At 49.3% G+C, this 22,088-nt stretch overlaps 2 protein-coding genes across 2 annotated transcripts; one reads left to right on the plus strand and one right to left on the minus strand.

Moving 5' to 3' along the window:
* Positions 1-3,028: 3,028 nt before the first annotated feature.
* LOC119270946 (BTB/POZ and MATH domain-containing protein 2-like) lies at positions 3,029-4,499 on the minus strand. Its single transcript, XM_037552943.1, has one exon. It carries the CDS (start codon positions 4,375-4,377, stop codon positions 3,226-3,228), a length of 1,152 nt encoding a protein of 383 aa, XP_037408840.1. The 5' UTR covers positions 4,378-4,499; the 3' UTR covers positions 3,029-3,225.
* A 15,486-nt stretch (positions 4,500-19,985) lies between these two features.
* LOC119271711 (BTB/POZ and MATH domain-containing protein 1-like) lies at positions 19,986-21,059 on the plus strand. The gene has a single exon (XM_037553432.1). The coding sequence runs from the start codon at positions 19,986-19,988 to the stop codon at positions 21,057-21,059; it is 1,074 nt and encodes a 357-aa protein (XP_037409329.1).
* The last annotated feature ends 1,029 nt before the right edge of the window (positions 21,060-22,088 follow it).

The following is a 22,088-nucleotide window of genomic DNA, read 5'->3' on the forward strand; positions in this document are numbered from 1 at the left end:
GATCCGTCTCCTCTCTGTCCGTTGTTCCGACAGCCGGTAGCTGGGAGAAAAATCCTGGTTCTTAGGTCCGGCTAGTAGGTAGGTACGTTTTATTCCTTGTAGGGGCGACGTTCGGACGAATGGCGGTGCTTCTTTCTCCAGTTAGTCTTTCGAGCTCCAATCGTCCTCAAGTTCGTCTATTGGGACAGATTAAATGGAGCTCTGGTGTTGATTCCTTCTAGCTCCCCGGGTCGGAGAGGTTAATGTTTCTCGTTGTGCGTACACAATGGCAAGATTTGGTGTCAGATTTTTCAGATCGATTCACGGATTCAACGGCGATGGCTGCTGCTCTGGGGCGCTAATTCTTGCATGAAGGCTTTTCGGCTATTATCGACAAGGTTAAGCCAGCTCCGACATAGGAGCAGCGAAAGCAACTGTCGGTGGCTCATTCTTGTGGCGACTGTGGTCGTTTGGTGGTCATGGACCTTAATGCATTTATTTTATGTTTGAGGTGCTTTGTGCTTCTGGTACATTTTATTTATAGATCTGATCATTTGGATTGATTATTTTATTTCACTACCTTAATAATTATTAGTTTCTAATTTGGATCGATTATTATATTTCACTACCTTGTGAATAAAATATAGCAGCTCGTGTGCAACCACTTTCTATAAATTCTCAATCATCTTTGTTATGAAGTTTTAAACATCCTCTAATCCTTAGCAGATGCAAAGTAAGTACGCCATAAGCCATGTCGATCAGGAAAAAAAATGTTCACATGGCACACTTATACGTCACAAATTCTATTGCTAGACCATCATCCAAAGTTATTGCACCAAAGTGCCACATGACCTGTAAGAAGTTTGAAACTCCTACCTTGTATAAACCGAAATCATCGTCAATTTCAAATATCTCAATTTGGCAAATGGGCACAGAAACTTCAAATTGTTCCACCTTCGTCGCAAAAACTATATTAATATAATCTCCAAGTGAGTGCACCCAAGTGGAACATGACATGTAAGAAGTTTGAAACTCCAACCTTGTTAAAACCGAAATCATTACGACAATTTCAGATATCCCAATTTGGCAAATGGGCACGGAAACTTTAAATTTTTTCACCTTCGTCACAAAAACCATATTTTTACTCTCATGTGAGTTGTGTTAAGCTCAGTTATCATTAGGTACCAAGTGCATCTGTATATGTGATGATGCCAGATACATCTTTAGGATACATAGGCAAGCCTTGAGCCCTTGACTATAGCAGATGCACCTGTACTAAACAAGCTTACCACAGTATACATACAAACGAAAAAATATAGTAGTATATGTTTACCTACACATACAACACATCATCGATGCTAACGTTGGATGCTGAGAATCTGACCTAAACCACATGTTGTGCGCCAATTTTCAGAGTTGACAGCGCAAAATGGGTTTTGGATTGGGGAGATGAAGGTTCAAGTAGATTGAATCCTTAACTCTGCTATTTATCTATCTTCTCATTTTCCATCCAGTAATTAATACAAATTCATGACTTATACTTTAATATGTCTGATGTGTGGAGGATCACGTTGAGTCTTCGGTACTAGCAAAGACTTTCAGCCAGAAGCTCCATACAAATGCATAACACCATAGTGCCTGCTTCATATCGGTGATAGATTTCAAGACTACATCTTTTTGGAAGAGCAATTAGTACAACAAAGATAATCGAATAAATGTAATTTTCTTCTTCTTTTGTCGAATTCATTACAGACAAACAATGTATGCCATCTTCTTCTTGTGTAGAATTCATTACAGAAGAGCAATGTATGCTAGCTGAAAGGATGACACATAGAAGAATGATAGAGATAGACACAAAGCTTTAGGGTGTGTTTGGTTCTGGTCACCGGATGGAATGTAACGGGTCCATCCTGTGCCTGCCCCACGTTCCTATGTTCGGTAGTAGCGAAGCGCCAGAACCAACCCATTCGCCCGGGCGGAATATTCCCCTAAGATCCGGAATACACTCGTACCTCCGATTTGGAGGAATCACAAGGAACGGCTCGGCCTCGCGTCTCTCACCTCTGCCCGCGACTCCCGCAACCATGAACTCTGTCCCATCGCCGCGCCGCCACCGCTCCCTCTTCTATCTCTCCCACTAGTGCGCTGCCTCTCCTCCTCCATCCCTCTCGAGCGAGGTATCTCCCTCTCCGGCGATGCATCTCCATCACCTATCAGCTCCGCGTCTGGTCGCTGCGGATCTCCGTGTCGGGCTGTTGCGGATCTTCGGTGATGCTCCATGTCGGGTTGCTGCGGATCTCCGTGAGCTTAAACTGGATCGCGATGAGGCGGCTACATCTCGCAAGCAAGCTATGTGCTGGTGAACTCGTTGCCGTCCCTCAGTGGCGACTTTGTGGTGCCGGCCATTGACTGCCAGCTCCGGCTGCAGCCCTAATCCCTTATCTATGTGCCACACCTGGGCAAGCAGCGACAATCAGCTGCTGAATCGATTGGGGAATACGTACTATTGTGTTCTGAAACTTGGTAGATTTTCCTAATCACAGCAGCATGATTTTGCGTAAATGGCTAGTATTTTAACATCTATATGGATGGATGCCTCGTATTTTGGCATGAATATGAATGCATGACTTGTATTTTGACAGTTTTTAGGCTAGCGTTTTGACAGATTGTTGACATGTATATGAGTGAATAACTAGTATGCTTCTGGCATTTTCTTATTATGTGTTAAAAATACAAAGACTAGTGACAATTATGCATATATGTGACATCAAATGCCTTCCATTAGGTTATTTCCAACCAAACACTGAAATGGAACCGTTCCATTACACCTACTTGCCCAACCAAACGTAGGAACGGAACCAACCCATTTTAGTGGAATGGAATGTCACGGAACCATGACATTCCATTCCACTTCGTTCTCCAACCAAACACACCCTTAAGCAACAGAAGTAACTAACCACCTTGGGATCCAATTGAGTCATCTAATTCAATAATAATGTATGAGCTGCAAACTCGATGATACCTAGTTCATTGGCAGCACACCGTAAAATTCAATAATTCAAATAATCAATGACTCCATAGTAATACTCAAACGTTAAATAAAAAGGTGTGCTGTGCACCGTGACCAAGCAAAAAGATAGCAGTACTACCAGTCCAGTACATTCTTTGGCCATCATGCGCCCATCCTCGTCGACAGCAGTTGATCACTAAATGTGGACTTTGGAAACTTCCTCAATATATAGCTAGTTACATGTTGCTATATTTTATTACACAAGGAGGTTTGCGAGCAAGTTTGGGAATAAGCTCCTTCATAATAGACGGGCAACTTCTTGCTAGATGCTCAAAGTCAGAACTCCGTGTGATCAGATCCAGCATGCTATTGTTACAGGACTCGAGGAATCTGAAGCATTCCTCCTTGAGTGCAGGACAAGCATGTTGCTCGGCGAGTGCCACTGTAGTGGCAACTGTGCTAGTGTTGATGTAACCGCATAGTTTCTCTTCGCAGGTCAACTTCAGTCTCTTGAGGCCGTACCTGTCCGCGGCAACAAGCAAATGCTGGATCATCCCTAGTGCATCGGCATCGTCGACATCGGGCACCGAATCGGTGTAGGTAAAATGAAGCAATGCCTGGAATACTTTTGGCTCCATGTCCTCTATCTGCACGCACATTGATGTGCTCTCCTTCATTGGACCCAGAAGCTGCGCCCTGAAGACAGAGGAACGAGCACCAAGGACACACCTGTGTGCGGCGAACATCTCACCGCCGACCTCGAACATGACATCCGCCCCTTCACCGGAGGAGAGGAGCTGACCGAGATCATGGAGGATATCCGACGGCGGCACTAGCATGCGATCATGGTTCCGTCCAGGAACGTACTCAGTGGAAATCTCCTTGGACACAATGATGTCGAATTGGACACCGAAACCACCGTTCTCCCATGACACGTGACCTAATCTCTCCAGATCAGCCCTGGTGATGAACCGAGAGTAACCCCACGGCCCTTCATTGCTGGAGAAGGTGCAGCACCTCCACCCACCTCTGCGGCCGTAGGACGGCACCGGCTTCCCGTGAGCGTCGAGTAGGCTGATCTTGACCTGCGTCGTGACGACCTCGAAGGCGCCGGCCGGGACGAGGAAGAGGAAGACGGATATCCAGCCGGCGTCCTGCGGGCCCTGGCCGTCGGGGTAGAACTCGACGTACCAGCGGCGGCCTCCGGCGAGGAAGGTCTCCGATTTGACGCACTTGCCGTTGCCGAGCCCTTGGTATGTCGGGTACACGTTGATGTATAGAAGTAGAACATGCGAGCCTGACCTGGGTGAGACGGTCTGAGGCTTGACGGCGGCAGCGGCGGTGGCGGAGGGAGTTGGGGTGGAGGAGCTGGACATGACACAACCCATGGCGGCTAACGATTTTGTTGAGTGCACAAGATCATGCGTGCCTGGCCTCCATTGATGAGTTTAGAAGGAAGGTAGGCAGTTGGGATTTCAGCCGAGACGCAAGGATAGAGGTTAGAGTTTGTTACCATTACGGCTGGATCTCGGTCATGGTCTCATGGATGGCTACTCTCGCTGTATGGATCTCGGTCATAGTCTATGGGCTTCCGTGGTTGGTGTGTGGCCAGCAAATATACTAGCTTATTCAATTCTTTAAAATCGGACTTATCCAAACTAAAAAAATCATTAATTTGCTCAATTTTTTCCTGAAATTTTGAAAAAAATTCAAGGGTGAGTGAAATTTTCTTGGTTTCGAAAGTGGAAACTTTGCTCCTGACAAACCCCTCCGTAAGCTAAGGGCATCTCTAGCCGATCACTTAGATCCGATTAGAGAAATAAAAATTCTAGTTTACTCTTTTAAACTGGACTTAGCCGATCTCCTAAAACCCATAGAGGACTATAAATTCTACTCCGAGCGACAAACGAGGATCAAATATACTCGCTCGCTCGGCCGAGGAATAAAACTTTTCCCTTCTCTCTCCCTTCTAGGCGCCACTCAATTCTCCGCCGCCGCCACCGAATCCACGCCTCGGCCGCAACCCGCTGCCCATCCACTCACCCCGCGGGCGACATGGGTGGAACCGGAGGCCGCCGCCGCTCCCCACCTATGATCCACAACGCGTTGCCCGCAGATCAACGCTGCAGCTCTGCCTCCTCCTCTTGCATCAGTGGCAGCTCCTCCTCCAGCGGCATCCCCTGAGATCGCACCGCCCCTGCTGTAGGTGCCGAGATACCACAGCGTGCGGCAACTCCAGTGGGGCACTTGGGTCACAGAAATATACAACCGTGACACCGGGAAGACCCACTAGTTAGGCTCCTTCTACTCAGCGCAGGGAGCGGCCCGACCATACGACATTAAGTCGGTGCCTTGGCCGACGTAATTTCCCCGATGGATATTTGCCGCCTACGGAGCCGCCGGTGGACAACTGGGTGGCCAGCGCAAGGCAGAGGCGGGAGGACCAGGTGGCCCGCGAGTGCTCATAGTGGAGGCTGGCAGCAAGTCATACATGGCCGAGCTCCGCCGCTGTTTCTCGGAGCTAGGCCGAACGATGATTGTACGCGAAGTACGCGATGGGAAGGACCAATGTGATGGACCTATGCAAAGATAAAGAATGCAACATGTTAGAATAAATCCGAGGCCAACATCGATCATCTGAGAACCAAACAATCACACGAGTATGACACTGAGATTTGTTAACGAGGTTCATCGATATGACTACATCCTCGGGGCCTGACTATGAGTGCTCCTCCGCATGATACCGCTACAACACCACACCCGGTCGCCTTGGACGCCAGCACAAGCTGCCGGCTTCGCCTGCGTTCCTGTGCTATTATGTTGGCATATGTTACATCATGTGTCTACTCTCGCTGTATATGAGAGGCATAGTGTGACACCGCAAGACCGGCGCTCCAGATACCTTCCATGTTTTCCGAGTTTCGTGGTGTGTTTTGTTTTGCTTGTTGCATCCATCATTGCATATTTTGCATTGCATCATGTCATCATGCCATCATGTCTTTAATCTCTGCAACTCAACTAAATAAATTGCATGGATCTTCGGTCCATTTAAACCGAGGGGACTCACATGGTGATTGCTCTTTATAACATATCCTCCCAATATTAAGGAGCTATATTAAATATTTCATTAATTTGGAATTCACCATAACACACTTGCAAAATATCCCAATGCATTTGTTATCTTAATTCTTGGTCTCCAACCTTGTTACATATTCTTTCATCATATTCCGGAGCTCCACCAAAAATCCGAACATTTTTGGACCTTCCTTCTACCAAGTCCTAGTTGAAACCCATTTGAATTAAATTCAAATGAGTTTGAATTTACATCTTTCAATCATGACCTTTTCTATTTTCTCGGAACAAGCATATTCTTGTGAGTCCGGGAAAATAATCCCATGCCCAAACTCTTTAACCTTTTCCTCACTTCTTTTTCTTTCTTTGCATTTATTTTTCTGCTATGAAAAATAAGGGAGAGAGAGCCCAGCCAGGCCTCCCAACCACCAGCGCCGGCCCATTTGCCCCTTTAGGCCCAGTCGGCCCCTGCCTTCTCAACCCTAGGCCGACTCCCCTCCACTCGATCTCTCCCCTCGCGCCGCCAGACCCAGCGCCCCATCTCCCTCCGCTCGTTTTCTCCCTTGTCTCCCATATCACGCACCAGAGAGGAGCTCGCGCGTCGGTCTTCCTCGCCGGCCTCTCCTCTCCTGCACCTTGTTCCCGGCGCCGGCAAGCCTGCGACGCCGCCGTCGAGCTCCACCAGGACCACGCCGGCCTTTCCTCCTTCCACACCGTGCCTTTGCTCCGCGCCGCCCTCCTCTGCCATGGCCTCCCTCCTCCCGAGCCCGACCTCGTTCCCACCGTCCTCGCCCGTTCGTCGCGCCACCAAGACAGCAGGACTCCCCTGCGTCGCCTGAAGGTCGCCCGCTCACCCGTCGTTCTTGCTTCGCTGGAGGAGAGGACCAGCGCCGCCCCCCATGCCCTTCGCTCGCGCCAAGACCCGCCATCGCCGCTGATTGAGTTCCTCGCTGGATCCGGCGACCGCTGCCTCAAACACGCCGGCTCCGTCCCGTTCCGCGCCTTGTTGATGCTGCTGGCCGTGAGCTCGCCTCTGTGACCTCCCCTGCTGCTCCCTGCATCCGGCCTAGGACCGACCCTTCCTTCCGCGTGCACTTCCGGCTGCTGCTGTTGTTGCAACGTCCCCGAGCATGAGCACTCTGCTTCGTTTTCTGCCTCCTGCCGAGTTCGGGTGGCCCCTGCTCAAGCCGCCAAGACCGCAGTCAAATGTCCCATGTACGACTACGCAAATACACAAGTCTCCCTGAGCCCACTTGGACGCAAAGTACCACGACGCCTGAAGAGCTCAGATCCGTCAAGTTCCACTACCGCCGACTAATACGTCTACCGTCGCAAAAACAAGACCTTCAAAACCGAACCGACAAGTACCCCAACGACCTTGTACCACTATCATCGCAATACCACGAGTACCCCTACCGACGGCCCCGAACATCTACGGAAGTGTACGACTACCGTTGCCCAAAGAACTATGGATCTGACAAGACCAAGTGTACAACTACCGTCGACCGTGGATTCGTCAAGTTCCCATCCGAAACGAATGTGTACCACTACTTCCACGACTGTCGCGAGAACGTCTAATTCACCTACACCGCTTTGAACTTGGTCCGCCTAAAAACGCATGCTTCGAAGGTATAACCGCCGAGAACGACCGCCCGTGGACGAATGCATATGTTGTATGAAATGCTCGCGTTTGCACCGTGCCCGACATGTTTCTTGCATGTTCCCCGTTGCCATGCCGTTGTCTCGAGGGAACCCGATAACTGGGATCACCCCACCATCCGTGCTTGACACACTCCCGCCACACTTTCTTTTGCACCGACATCTCAATGAGTTGTCGGAACCGGAACGTTGCCGTGGCACCGTCTCGTTATCGTCGCCGTGGCACCCCCTTTCGTTTCCGCCACGATGACAAATGCTTCATATCATGTTCGTGTCAACTTCTAACAAAAATTGCATAAAACTTGCACATGTCATTCGCATCATGATAACATCATTTAAAATGTTTAAAATTGCTGTTGCATTAAATTACTAATGCACATGAGGATTTACCGGAATTGTTGTTTTATGTTTCTGACCTCATTTAAATTGCCTAAAATGTGTAGTTTACTTTTGCCTCACCCCTTGCAATGTTTAATAACATTTAATTTTGTTGAGTAGCATAAATGAGAGAGAACTAACTAAGTCATGTGGTGTTTCGTCAATATGCAACCCACTTAATTCGTTGTATTGTTTGTTGCACTTTGCCATGACATGCCTCTTTAAACCGGACATGCGTCATACTTGATTGTGCATCATGCCATATTTATGTGATGGTTGTTTACCATGTTGCTTGCTTCTTTCTGGGTTGCTTCTCTCGTTAGTTTCGGTTTCGTTCTGGAGTTGTGAGGATTCGTTCGACTACGTCTGTTTGTCTTCTTCATGGACTCGTTCTTATTCCTTGCGGGATCTCAGGCAAGATGACCATACCCTCGATATCGCTTCTATCTTTGCTTGCTAGTTGTTCGCTCTATCACTATGTCGTGCTACCTACCACTTGTTTATCAAGCCTCCCAAATTGCCATGATACCTTTAACCTTTTTCAACCATCCTAGCAAACCGTTGTTTGGCTATGTTACTGCTTTTGCTCAGCCCCTCTTATACAGTTGTTAGTTGCAGGTGAAGTTGAAGATTGTTCAATGTTGGAACATGGATATGTTGGGATATCACAATATCTCTTATTTAATTAATGCATCTATATACTTGGTAAAGGGTGGAAGGCTCAGCCTTATGCCTGGTGTTTTGTTCCACTCTTGCCACCCTAGTTTCCGTCATACCGGTGTTATGTTCCTTGATTTTGTGTTCTTTACGCGGTTGGGTGTTATGGGAACCCCTTGACAGTTCGCTTTGAATAAAACTCCTCCAGCAAGGCCCAACCTTGGTTTCACATTTGCCTAACAACCTAAACCTTTTCCCTTGGGTTTCCGGAGCCCGAGGATCATCTTTATTTTAACCCCCCCCCCCCCGGGGGCGCAGTGCTTCTTTAAGTGTTGGTCCGAACTAGAGCCCCTTGCAGCGCCACCTCGGGGAAACTTGAGGGGTGGTTTTGGTTGTATCGACTGCTCATCCGGTATGCCCTGAGAACGAGATATGTGCAGCTCCTATCGGGATTTGTTGGCACATTCGGGCGGCTTTGCTGGTCTTGTTTTACCATTGATGAAATGTCTTGTAACCGGGATTCCGAGACTGGACGGGTCTTCCCGGGAGAAGGAATATCCTTCGTTGACCGTGAGAGCTTGTGATGAGCTAAGTTGGGACACCCCTGCACGGTTTAAACTTTCGAAAGTCGTGCCCGCGGTTATGTGGCAGATGAGAATTTGTTAATGTTTGATTGTAGAGAACTTGACACTTAACTTAATTATAATGCATCAACCGCGTGTGTAGCCGTGATGGTCTCTTTCCGGCTGAGTCCGGAAAGTGAACACGGTTCTTGTGTTATGGTTGTGCGTAAGTAGTTTCAGGATCACTTCTTGGTCACTTCTAGTTTCACGACCGTTGCGTTGCTTCTCTTCTCGCTCTTATTTGCGTATGTTAGCCACCATATTTTCTTAGTTCTTGCTGCAGCTCCACCTCATTACCCTATCCTACCCATAAGCTTAAATAGTCTTGATCTCGCGGGTGTGAGATTGCTGAGTCCTCGTGACTCACGGATACTTCCAAACAGTTGCAGGTGCCGATGATACCAGAGCAGGTGACGCAACCGTGCTCAAGTGGGAGCTCGATGAAGATCTTGATCGTTGTTATGCGTCTTTTCCGGTTGATCAGTAGTGGTGCCCAGTTGGGACGATCGGGGATCTAGCATTTGGGGTCTTCTTTTATATTGGTTTCGTAGTCGGACCTTGATTGTACTCTGGATAATGTATGCTTAGCTTGTTATTTGTGTGAAGTGGCGATTGTAAGCCAACTCTTTATCTCTTTCTTAATTCAGTACATGAGATTATGTGAAGATTACCCCACTTGCGACTAAACCACCATGCGGTTATGCCTCTAAGTCGTGCCTCGACACGTCGAAGATATAGCCGCATCGTGGGCGTTACACATAGGATACAAGTGTCCTACTAGGACATGACTGCATATTCTATCTAAACACAATACAACTACAAGTTCAACTGTAACCTACCTTGTACACCATATTCGACACAACTCTAACAAACCCCACCTTGGCAATATTCTCCACCACCTTGAATTCGTCAATGCGTCAAACTGTCATATACATTGGACTCTGTTGAGTTGTATTTTGTGTTGCATATATTTTGTGTTGTGATCCTGTCACTCATCGTGTGTACACCTCGAGGCATGTGTATTTTGTCGAGACGATGTTCCTTTTTTTCAGGTTCCTCCTTCTTCAGCCCCTTCGGCGCCGTCCCCCGCATGCCCTTCCTGGAGCGATGCGCGGCGGCGGCCCCCGGAGGCCCCTCCGGCACGGCGCCTTCTGTCGCCACCACCCTGTTTTTCGACTCCCTCCCCAGAGGTCGAGTCTGACCAGGCGCCTGGATCCCCGTCTCCCTCCTACGAGGTTGAGCCGGTGGGTACTCCGCTCGCCAACCCTGCTTGCGCCGCCACCCCGGCGACGGGCTCGACATCCTCCTCGCCCTCGCCCCCTCGGCCGCCGGCTTGGCTGGCACCGTTGCCGCCTCCGCGGCCCCCGTCACCGGCACCGCGGCCCCTGTCGCCGCCGCGAGTGCCCCCGCAGCCGCTGACGCCCCTGTCGTGGCCGCGGCCCCTGCCGCTATCGCCGGCCATGCTGCCCCGCCACTAGGCATGACTACTCGGGCCCGAGCAGGAGTGCTTCGGCAGAGGATGGGCTACTCCTCCGACGAGTATGTGTGCGTCGCCTCAACGTTGACACCATCACCCGTTCCCACCTCCGCTCGTGATGCCCTTCGGGATCCCTATTGGTTAGCTGCGATGCAGGAGGAGTTCGACGCCCTACAGTGCAACCGCATGTGGCAGCTTGTTCCGCGACCCCCTCGTGCCAATATCATCACTGGCAAGTGGGTGTTTTGCCACAAGACCCGCCCGGACGGTTCTCTCGAGCGCTACAAGGCTCGGTGGGTGGTTCGTGGATTTCGGCAGCGCGCGGGCATGGTCTTTACCGACACCTTCGCCCCGGTTGTTAAACCAGACACAATCTGCGCCGTGCTCCAGTTGGCGGTTTCGCGCGCCTAGCCTGTGCACCAGTTGGATGTCTCCAACGCCTTCTTGCACGACCATCTTGCCGACTAGATGTACTATGAGCAGCCCACTGGCTTCGTCGACGCTGAGCACCCAGACTTTGTGTGCTTGCTCTCCCGTTCTCTTTACAGGTTGAAGCAGGCGCCTCGGGCTTGGTACCAGCGTATCGCAGCCTTCCTGCAGTCTCTAGGATTTCGGTCCACTCGCTCGGATGCCTCACTCTTCGTGTATCATCAGGGAGCTGACACTGCATATTTGCTGCTCTACGTTGATGACATCATCCTCACGGCGTCCACCCCTGATCTCCTTCAGCGGCTGCTGCTCGTCTTCGTGATGAGTTCGCCCTCAAGGACTTGGGGCCCCTGCACTACTTTCTCGGCATCGAGGTGGTCCGCCGGACTGACGGCTTCTTTCTGCATCAGCAGAAGTACGCCCATGAGCTCCTGGAGCGTGTCGGTATGCTTAACTGCAAGTCGGCACCCACCCCCGTCGACACGGAGGCGAAGGTCTCTGCTCTGGAGGGGTCTCTCGCGTCCGATGGAGCGTTTTATCGCCCCATTGTTGGTCTTTACAGCACCTGACGCTGACTCGACCTGACCTGCAGTACGCTATTCAGTAGGTGTGCCTCCACATGAACACGCTGCATGACTTCTAGTGGACCTTGGTGAAGCGTATTCTCCGATATATACGCGGCAACATGTCTTTGGGACTCACCCTGAAAGCCTCTGCCTCCATCGACCTCGTGGCCTACTCGGATGCCGACTAGGCTGGCTGCCCCGACACTCGACGCTCCATGTCTACCTTGGGCCCTCGTTGATCTTTTGGTCATCGAAGCGGCAACCCACGGTCTCCCGCTCCAGCGCCGAGGCAGAGTATCGCGCCGTGGCTAATGCCATGGCCATGTGCTCTTGGCTCTGTCAGCTGCTCCTGGAGTTGCTTTGTGATGTTCCTAAGGCCACTCTTGTCTACTGCTATAACGTCAGCGTAGTCTACCTTTCCGCCAACCCGGTGCACCATCAATGTACGAAGCATATTGAGATCAATATTCACTTCGTGCGCGAGCAGGTTGCCATTGGCCTTGTTCAGGTTCTTCACGTGCCGACGTCGCAACAGTTTGCTGATGTGATGACTAAGGAATTGCCTCCTTCCGTCTTCAAGGAGTTTTGGTCCAGTCTCTGTGTCTCTGGCGACGCTTCGACCGCGCGAGGGGGGGGGGTGTTGAGTTGTATTTTGTGTTGCATGTATTACGTGTTGTGGCCCACCTCCTAGTTGTGTATAGTAGAGGTTGAGGCCTATCCTGTACTTATATATACGTGCACCAGCACCCCATCAATACAATGATTATTGTATTGCAAAATATCTCTCTACAGACTTGACCTTTTCCCATGAGAATTGTTGCTACTCCAAAGACTCCATATGACTCCACCTGCAACTTGTAGTCTCTTCTTTTCTTGACCACAGTCAATGCTCGAGTAAAATTAAGTTCCTTGTTACTCTAGTTTGTACTCCCAACTTCCAGAGTACCAGTCCAATGTTATCATACACTGATCACTGATCTGCATGAAAGTGAACAACTCACATATTGGGAGTCACACATAAGAGTTACCTGAACTCAACATCACTGCTCTTCCTTGACCGCCTGTTTGAAACTTAAAGAAATTTCACCGTTGCTTATAGTCACCCCGAGTCAAATTCGCAATTGTCTCACCACATGTATGACGACCAGAGCTCTGGACCATCTCCATGTCCCGTGCATACCGCATGCCTCGTCGCTATTACCGCGTCGAGCCTCCTTGTCCTGGTCGAGTCTCAAGGGTCGCGAACCCACACCACTGAGCACCCACTGCAGAGTACCAACGATCATCACCGACCGATGACGAGTTTCATGCTTCCATGAGACCACTGAGCTCCAGTCCGAACTGCATGTCACTCGCTTTTCCCCCTTGCTGAATAGGCTTCGATTCCCTGGATCCTTACACCTTAGCCTCTCAATCTAGCTCCACCTTCAACATGACTCCATGGTAGATGATCAGTCTATCCCTCGCACCCTGTCGACTTCAAGCTCCGTGTGCACATCACCTTGAATCAACCCCGCGTCATAGTCTTGTCGAAGCCACACAAGCCTCGGGCACGTGCTGTGTGTTACCACGCCTAGAAGTCGGTCACCATCAGCATCACGCTTCCATGTCATCATCGTCGGTCCCATCACCATCTTCTGTACCAATCAACTTGTGTCGATCCATCAGACTATCTAGCCCGACCCAGCCAAACTTATCTGGCTGCCTGGCACGCTCCAGACTCCTCAAGCCGTCAATGGATACGCCATCCATACACAAAAGTGTACCACCAAAGAAAACCAAGGTAAAATTCCTTACAACCTTCCCGTGTAAAGAGCACACGTATATAGCTCCTGGACTTATCTTCTTTTTTTCTTCTTGATAGCATCCCGGTCTCGACTAGTCTTTGTGCCAATTTTTTTTCCTAAACAAATCTCAAGCATGTACGCCCACAACCAGCTATCGCAGCCACTTTGTGCCTGCCTCCAGCTCCATCCAGCAGCGCTGCACCAGCCAGCTGTTCCTGGGCTGCACCAGGCTGCCACACCTTGCACGCCCTCCCGCTGATCCGCTGCACTCCTGGGCCTTGGGCCGTCGGGAGGCGCCACTGCTGCACGCTGCCTGTATTCCCTCGATCGTCACGTCTCCTGACGAGACCTCGCGCAGAACACGCCGCCGCCATTGGCGTACCCGCCAGCCTCCACACCAAGACCTATCACGCCGAAAACTGTTGCTGGCCTGCCACAAATCTGCTTCCCCTGTTGCAGTGCGAGCTGCTGTCTCCCGATTGCTTCGACTGTATCTTCCGTCCGTTGAGACACGATCGTCTCCAGCGACGAACTAAACAAGTGAACCAAGTCGGCTTCCTTTAGATCAACAATTCAAGACCTTTGAAACAACTTAGCTCATGATATCACTTGTTAGAATAAATCCGAGGCCATCGTCGATCATTTGAGTATCAAGCAATCACACGAGCATGATACCGAGATTTGTTAACGAGCTTCATCGATATGGCTACACCTTCGGGACCTGACTATGGGCGCTCCTTCTCATGATACCACTACAGTACCGCACCCGGTCGTCCTGAACGCTGGCACAAGCCACCTGCTTCCCCTGCGTTCCTGTGCTATTATGTTGTCATAGGTTACATCGTGTATCTATCCTCGCTATATATGAAGCTTAGGATACAAGTGTCCTAATAGGACAGGACTCCATATCCTATCTAAACACAATACAACTACAAGTTCAACTGTAACCTACCTTGTACACTATATTCGACACAACTCTAACACAACGACTATGACGACGGACACGACAACGGCTCCAATGATGGCGGCAGCGACGGGCCGGACCCGATGATCGGCAGCATGTATAGAAGGGAATGAAAGCAATTCGAGGAAGAATCCGACGAATCGGATTAGGTTAGATTTTTATCTAAATATGCGAACCTAGTTTTAGTTCTATGTAATATATTAAATCTACACTAAATTTAAATCTACTAGTAATCGTACACGTGCAAATGCACGTATCTAGATAAAATCAATCATTATTAAATCTACACGTGCAAATGCACGCCCTCCTGCTGATCCGCTGCACTCCTGGGCCTTGGGCCGTCGGGACGCGCCACTGCTGCACGCTGCGTGTATTCCCTCGATCGTCACCTCTCCTGACAAGACCTCGGGTAGAACACGCCGCCGCCATTGGCGTACCCGCCAGCCTCGCGTAGAACAAGACCTCGCGTAGAACACGTGCTATACATAAATTTCCAGGCGTTGACAAGCAAGTGGTTCTTTTAGCAAAATGTACTGCTGGTTTTGTTTTTTTGAGAAAAAAATTACTGCTTTTTTTTTTGAGGATCACACGGTCATTTTATTGCTCTATAACAGGAAGTACAATAGAGGGATCCCATGGCTGGAGTAGCCATAGGAATCGACCATGTTCGAGTGATAAAACACTTTTCACAAGATTGTGAGCTTCTATGTTTGTTGCTCTACCCTCGTGCACAAAATTAACATTAAGAAAATGTCTCGATCGCACCTTAATCTCCGTAAGAACCGAGCTATACTCGCATCTGCTACCTTCATTGATGTTCTTGATAACTGTGGAAGCATCACATGCGATAATAACTTTCTGAATGTTTAAATCCTCCGCCAAAGTCAGCGCTTCACAGCATGCTATTGCTTCAAGAGTTGCTGGGTCGGTGCAATTGTTCAATACCCTCGCTGAAGACCCCAGGTACTTCCCTGTATCATTCCTGCATATGACGGCAGCTGCTCCCTTTGATCCTATCTTGTTTGTACCACCATCAACATAAATTTTGGCCCAGCCCTCCGGCGGTGGCCTCCATCTCGGCGCTGCTGCTTGTAGATTTGGAGCAGCTTTATCCAGTTTTGTGTTCACCATTTGAAGGTCGGCAATGAGACTGGTAACAAAACCATGAATAGTCACCGGGCTTTGGTAGATAGATTCATGAATTGCCTTTCGGCGCGCACCCCAGATCGCCCAAAGTGTCAATAAAATTTTGATGAATTCTTCATGTGTTGTAGTCTCCATCATGTGGAACAGCCACTCCTTCGCATCCGAGCAAGAATTCATGCACATGTGCTCTATGAGGGATTCATCAAGTAATGCCCAAACACAACGTGACATGGTACAATCTATTAACGAATGTCTCCAAGAGTCATTCTCTGCTTGACAAATAACACATCGAGGGCTAGTGGTCATTTTCCGATGATGCATCTCTGAGCCCGAAGGGAAAGAGTGTTGTGCGAGCCGCCAAACAAAGACTCGCACTTTCGATGGTACCTTGATCTTCCATAGTTGTGACCATGCCTTTTCCGCCCTGTTCGAACTAGTGCTTGGTCTGCCTTCAAGCCAATCTTCCCTAACTTTTTTCGTTGTTACCATCATTCTGTACGCTGAACGGACAGTGAAGTTACCAGACTTTTCGTGATGCCATGCCCAGAAATCAGTCTGCGATGACGTGCTGATCGGAATGGCGCGAATAGCTTGTACGTCCATGGGCAAGAAAACTCTCTCTAACTCTGCCATATTCCACTGGCAAGAAGTCGGGTCAATTAGTTCGGCCACAAGTTCTGGTGTGTCTGATACTAGGGCTGCCACTGGTCTGAGCCTTTCGGTCCTCGGTATCCAATTATCTCCCCATATTTTCGTTGCTGCACCATTGCCTATTCTCCTGATCAAACCAAGCTTTAGCATGTCTCGTCCTTCAACTATGGTTCTCCACACTTGAGATGGAGAAGAGCCTAACGATGCTTCCATGATATCTGACAAAGGGAAATATACTGCTTTAATTATACGCGCACTCAGGGTCTCCGGAAACTGGAGAATGCGCCATGCTTGGCGCGCTAGGAGGGCCAAGTTGAATAATTCAAAATCCTTGAATCCCAGTCCGCCCATATATTTTGGCATCGTCATAGTGTCCCATGAGACCCAGTGTGGTTTCCGCTTGCCATTCTTGCTTCCCCACCAGAAGCTTCTTATCATCGAATTTAACTTCTCACATAGACCTCTAGGCAGTTTAAAGCAAGCCATCGAAAAAGTTGGAACTGCCTGTGCAACTGACTTGATAAGCACCTCTTTGCCCCCTGCCGAGAGGATTTGCTCCATCCATCCTTGGATCCTGTTCCACACCCTGTCCTTTAGATATTTAAACGTACCATTCTTGCTTCTTCCAACATCCGAGGGCATACCCAAATATCGCTCATTCAAACTTTCATTAGGAACATCCAAGATTACCTTGATACTTTCTCTGATAGTGTTTGGACATCCCTTGCTGAAGTGAATAGAACTTTTTGCAAAGTTAATTCGTTGTCCCGAGGCCTGACAATAGATCTCTACCACTTCTTTAATTGACGTTGCTCCTTCGGTGCTTGCTTTTGCGAATAACAGGCTGTCGTCTGCAAATAAAAGATGATTGACCGGGGGTGCTGTGGGCGCCACAAGGATGCCCGATAGGTTTTCCGAGTTCCCCCTGCTCCTTAGAAGGCAAGAGAGACCTTCAGCTGCTAGCAAAAACAAATATGGGGAGATGGGGTCTCCTTGACGAATCCCCCTAGACGGTTTAAAGACCTCCGTCCTCTCCCCACTGAACAACACCGAAAAAGTTACTGATGTCACCACTTTCATTATGGAAGCGACCCACCTGTCGCTAAAACCCAACTTCAACATTATGGCTTTGAGATAGTCCCATTCCACCCTATCGTAAGCTTTCATCATGTCTAGTTTCAAGGCGCAAAATTGCGAGCTCCTGCCTCGCTTCTTCTTCATAAAATGCAAACACTCATACGCAGTTATAATATTGTCTGTGATGAGCCTCCCTGGCACGAACGCAGACTGCTCTTCAGAGATTATCTCTGGGAGTATCCGCTTTAGCCTATTTGCTTGCACTTTAGAAACAATTTTGAGAATAACATTGCACAAACTAATTGGCCTAAATTGGGTGAGAGATGATGCATCTGAAACTTTGGGAATGAGAACAAGTAAAGTTTGGTTAGCCTCACCAATTTCTTCAACTCCGTTTAAAATATTCAATACTGCCTTAGTCACTTCTTCCCCACATATGTCCCAATGACGCTGAAAAAAATGTGCTGGAAAGCCGTCAGGTCCTGGCGCCTTGGTCGGAAACATTTGGAACAATGCCAACTTGACTTCCTCCGCTTTATACGGTGCGTTTAGTGATAGGTTCATCTCTGGTGTTACTTTCCTTGGGACACAGGAAAGCACTCTCTCCATACCCATTGTACGTTCAGAAGTATACAATGCCTTATAGAAATTCACAGAGTGGACCTTTAACTGTTCGACATCCTCACAAAGAGACCCATCAGGCAACTGGAGCCGTTCTATCCGGTTCTTTTTTCTCCTTTTGCTCGCTTTCTGCTGAAAAAATCGGGTATTACTATCTCCCGCCGAAAGCCACTGGATGCGTGAACGCTGTTTTTGCATGATCTCCTCACGATGGTACCATTCTGTGAGCTTCTGAGTAATATTGACTTCTGCCTCTGAAGGTCCCACTCGATCTGGTATCGAACGAAGCCTTTCCAGTTCAGTTTGTAGTCTATTTATCTCCTTTTTTACCTGACCGAACACGCTGCTGTTCCAGCCCAATAACTCCCCCGAGATCCTGTTTAATTTATTACCCAACGCAAGCATAGAACTGGATGGTTGACCTGAGCACCACGCCTCTGTAATAAAAGGGGTAAAAGCTTCATGCGTCTCCCACATCAGTTCATATCTGAAGTGCTTCTCTTGTGCTCTTCTCTGCTGGGTAGGTTCAGTTAGCTGCAAGAGAATTGGGCTATGGTCTGACCGGGCAGTCGTGAGATGCCGGACACTTGCTGAATTGAAACGCAGCCACCAGTCGGTCGTTGCAAGGGCACGGTCAAGGCGTACCCGTGTATAGGACCCGCCCCTCACTTTCTTTTCAAAAGTCCATGAAGGACCAATAAAACCCAAGTCGCATAGACCAGCGACATCAACAGCTTCCCTGAATCCCGTCATCTGCCTCGGATTTCTTTCGCCAACTCCAAAATGTTCGTCTGCCGATAGTACTTCGTTGAAGTCGCCAATGCATACCCAGGGCAGGTTGGATTCACTTCGGAGGAACCTCAGCAGGTCCCAAGTCTTCTGTCGTTCATTGACATTTGCTTCACCATAAATGCAGGTTATCCGCCATGGTTGTTCCTCATCTTTCTTAACTATCATGTCAATGTGATACTGTGAAAAATGAATAAGCTCTAGATTTAAATTATCATTCCAGTACATTGCCAAACCACCACTTCTTCCTCTACTACCTACAGTATAACTTCTATTGAAACCAAAAGAATGAGCTAGATTCCTAGCCCTCAACCCTCCAACTTGAGTTTCTTGAAGGCAAAGCACTGAGGGGGCAAACCGTTGCACAAGCGTGCGTAGCTCTCGAACTGTCGCGTCGTTGCCAATCCCGCGACAGTTCCAGCTCATAATACTCATTGGACCCGGCGGTCCTCCTCAAGGGAGGCCGCCGATGTAGCTTCAGAGGTGGTTGATTTGGAGGGGGAGGCCACACCACTTGTTCCACCAGGATCTCCATCTCCGGGATACAAAAATTCCAGCAAGTACCAAAACAGATCCACCTTGCATGCAGCCTCACCTCCATCCAGTGCCTCTTTTTGCACGTCCGGCCGACGAGTCGCGGCTGCCAAGTATCTCTTTCCTGCTCCAGAAGCTGAACTCGCTCCTCCAGCCATGGTGATCCGCAACAGCCGATCCCATCTGGACCGAGAATAAAACCCTAGACACCCTCGTAAAAAGCCATCGAAAACATAACGCCAAGGCCGGGGAGCCCGTGCGGACGTCATCGGCTATCACGAAGGAGGCAGGGGACGAAGACTCAACGCCGGCGTCGCCGCCGCCGGAGTAGGTAAACCCTAAAACACGAGTTAGGAGACGCCACTCCCCTAGAAAAAAAAAATTACTGCTGGTTATGTGCACTGATGGAGCTGTTGTAGCAAGTGGGCCAAGCTCTCCGGCTGATGGGCCTCCGCTTGTGCTTGCTTCTTGTAGCTCTTCTGTGCCCTCGCATTCCCCATTCCCTCTGAAAATATCCCCACCTGCGCCGCCGCCATCGCCGCCGCCGCACAAACTGGCTAGCAGCAATGGAACCACCGCTGCCAACGACCGTGTCTGCGTGCACCTCCGAGACGGCGAGGGGCAAGCACGTGTTCAACATCGCCGGCTACCATCTGCACAAGGGTATGGGCGCCGGCGAGTCCATACGGTCCGCCACCTTCGCCGTCGGCGGCTACGACTGGTGCGTCCGCTACTACCCCGATGGGGACATATCCCGGGACTGCAGGGGCTATGTCTCGGTCTACCTCGAGCTCCTCACCAGGGACGCCGAGGTCAGGGCGGACTACGTGTTCAGGCTCATCGACTCGACCAGCGCTCTGCCGTCGGTGGTCCGCAGGTTTACCAGCAAGTACACCCCCGTCGACCCAGATGAAGATCCCGATGGCTATGGAGCTAACAAGTTCATAAAACAGAGTGAGCTAGCATCGTACCTAAGGGACGACCGCCTGGTGATTGAGTGTGAAGTCAAGGTTATCAATGCTAAAACAAAAACTGAGGTGCAGGATGTGCCGCCCTCGGACCTGCCGAATCATCTCGGGAAATTGCTGGATGGCAAGAGAGGAGCAGACGTGACTTTTGAGGTTGAAGGCGAGGTTTTCTCTGCTCACAACTCACAAGATTATGCTCGCTACGCGATCGCGCCGGTCTTCGACGCTCAACTCTATGGACCCCTGAGCGATGCCGGTGCTACGAGTAAGAACATAATCGTCAAAGACATGGAGCCCCCTGTTTTCAAGGCGTTGCTTCACTTCATCTACACGGATTCTCTGCCTGCTATGGATGACGTTGATGATGGTGAGAGTGAAGACATGGTTAAGCACTTGCTCGTGGCTGCGGATAGATATGCCATGGACAGGATGAAGTTGATGTGTGAAGTTATTCTATGCAAGAGCCTTGATGTCGAGACTGCGGCGACCACGTTGGCTCTAGCTGATCAGCATCACTGCAGCAAGCTGAAAGATGCTTGTGTTGAATATATCCTCTCTTCAAACAGACTGAATGCCATGGTGGCAAGCAAAGGGTACGCACACCTCAAAAGATCATGTCCTGCTCTCATGTTTGATGTCTTTGAGAGGGCTACCAAGTCTCGGAAAATTTAACTGCTCTTGGAAGTATCCCTGCCTTTGGCATCATTTAATGGTGTAAACACTTCCCTGAAAAAAGTCTGAAGGCAAACAGGGTTCCAGAGAGGTGTGAACTTAGCAGTTGAGTTGAGATACAATATAAATGAAAATGGTGATCATCTTCTAATTCTTGATCATGCCGGATTCGGACTTTCCTGACGTAATTTGCAGCTTGGTCGACGTCCCTACTCCCGATGCAGTCACCTTTCTTGTTAACAGAAGAAGAAGCAACTAAACCGAACAAGTCTTCTGCTCCACTTACATAGTATATTAGCATATCTTAATCCAGTCGCATAGCACATCCTGCTCTGACCTCGGATCACTACCACTCAACAAATAAGAAAATGTTGCTCATAAACTCCCGACTAAACAAGTTTCGGCTATCAGCTGCGAAAGAAAATGCGGCTCACTGGTCTCCCTTCGCGGCGTCCATGTCACTCACGTCGACATCATCCAAGCTCCTCTTGCTATCCTTCACGGTGTTCTTCAGACGGCGTTTCTGTTTCAAACAAAACACAGCAAGGATTAGGATGAAGATAACTAAGCACCCAAACATCAAATGAACTAGTTTATGGCTAGTAAGATGGGTATCAACTATTATAAGGCACTAAAAAGCCAAAATGATGCAGTTCTTTCGGCAAAATGGATGAAACGCCTAGGTATCACAAACTTCTCCAGGCCAAGGAAACCTGGTTTTATGCCATGGGAGGGAAATCATCATGAAGTTAAATCTAAATCAGAAGACATGCATAAAGACCGCGTGAAATATGAAATCAACGGCTGAAATCTGTGCGCACATACGAATTCAAAGGATGTTTAAATCTGTGCGCCGACATGGAGCGTCAGGAGATGGATAGGTGGAGTGGCGGCGGCTGATGGTTGGCACCGGAGGAGATGGGAGAAGGGTACTAGGGTTAGGCTGGTGTGGAATCGTAGTTAAATGGGCTGGCTTGAAAATTTCGACTCCCCGGGCTGGCAACTTAAAGTTTTCCTTCTCACGCGCAT

Source organism: Triticum dicoccoides, chromosome 3A, assembly GCF_002162155.2.
Source record: "Triticum dicoccoides isolate Atlit2015 ecotype Zavitan chromosome 3A, WEW_v2.0, whole genome shotgun sequence".
NCBI lineage: Eukaryota > Viridiplantae > Streptophyta > Magnoliopsida > Poales > Poaceae > Triticum > Triticum dicoccoides.

Coding starts and splice junctions, on each gene's coding strand:
- LOC119270946 (XM_037552943.1), bottom strand. CDS start 4,377: ATGGGTTGTGTCATGTCCAGCTCCTCCACCCCAACTCCCTCCGCCACC.
- LOC119271711 (XM_037553432.1), top strand. CDS start 19,986: ATGGAACCACCGCTGCCAACGACCGTGTCTGCGTGCACCTCCGAGACG.